The sequence below is a fragment of the Neomonachus schauinslandi genome, chromosome 12 (genome assembly GCF_002201575.2).
Source record: "Neomonachus schauinslandi chromosome 12, ASM220157v2, whole genome shotgun sequence".
In the NCBI taxonomy this organism is placed as follows: Eukaryota; Metazoa; Chordata; class Mammalia; order Carnivora; family Phocidae; genus Neomonachus; species Neomonachus schauinslandi.
Genome location: NC_058414.1, coordinates 98,888,482 through 98,889,078, shown reverse-complemented (window position 1 = coordinate 98,889,078; position 597 = coordinate 98,888,482). Strand labels below are relative to the sequence as shown.

The following is a 597-nucleotide window of genomic DNA, read 5'->3' as shown; positions in this document are numbered from 1 at the left end:
ACCCGGGCGGGCGCCGCTCCGGCCATGGCTGCTCGCGTCCCTCTCTCGGCGGCTCTCCTCGGCCTGGCCTGTCGGGCCTGGCGCGGCGCGCAGGCGGCGGCGGAGGCGGAGCGGAGCCGCCCAGCCTCGGAGCTCCTGCCAGGCGGCCGCGAGCTGCGTCCGAGCCACGTGCCCCGTCGGCCCTTTAAACAAGAGCTGCGCTCGCGGCCGGGCCCGAGGGTGCGCACAGCGCCCCCTGCAGCCCGAAGGACCGCACGCCCGCGGCCCGCGGCCTTCCGCGCGCGCCCGCCCACCGTGGCGGCCTCGGGGTCACCCGTGGGGAGGCCGGCCGCCCCCCCTGGCCTGGGCCGCGGGAGTGGACGCCGGCGGCGGGCTCCCCGCGGGCCCCGTGCAGGGGCAGCTTGCTGGGCCCAGCCCTGGCCCCTACCCCCACCCCCCACCCCAGGACGTTAGGGCCCCAGCGTCCCACTTGGGAGAATCGAGTCCAGGAGCTAATGAAGCAGCCGTGCAGGACACTAAGAAAATGTGGGAGTTCCCCTCTGTGTGGGAGAAGAAGGGCAGTCCTTGCCGGGGAATCTAAAATATATGTAGATTTAC

General features: G+C 73.9%; 1 protein-coding gene across 1 annotated transcript in view; it reads right to left on the bottom strand.

The window, feature by feature from the left end:
- ZNF783 (zinc finger protein 783) overlaps positions 1-52 on the bottom strand; it is a 15,416-nt gene extending 15,364 nt beyond the window's left edge. The window contains exon 1 of the mRNA XM_044920096.1: positions 3-52. Within this exon, the coding sequence (XP_044776031.1) occupies positions 3-26 (24 nt within the window). The 5' untranslated portion in view covers positions 27-52. The remainder of the gene's footprint in view (positions 1-2) is intronic.
- Between the last annotated feature and the right edge of the window lie 545 nt (positions 53-597).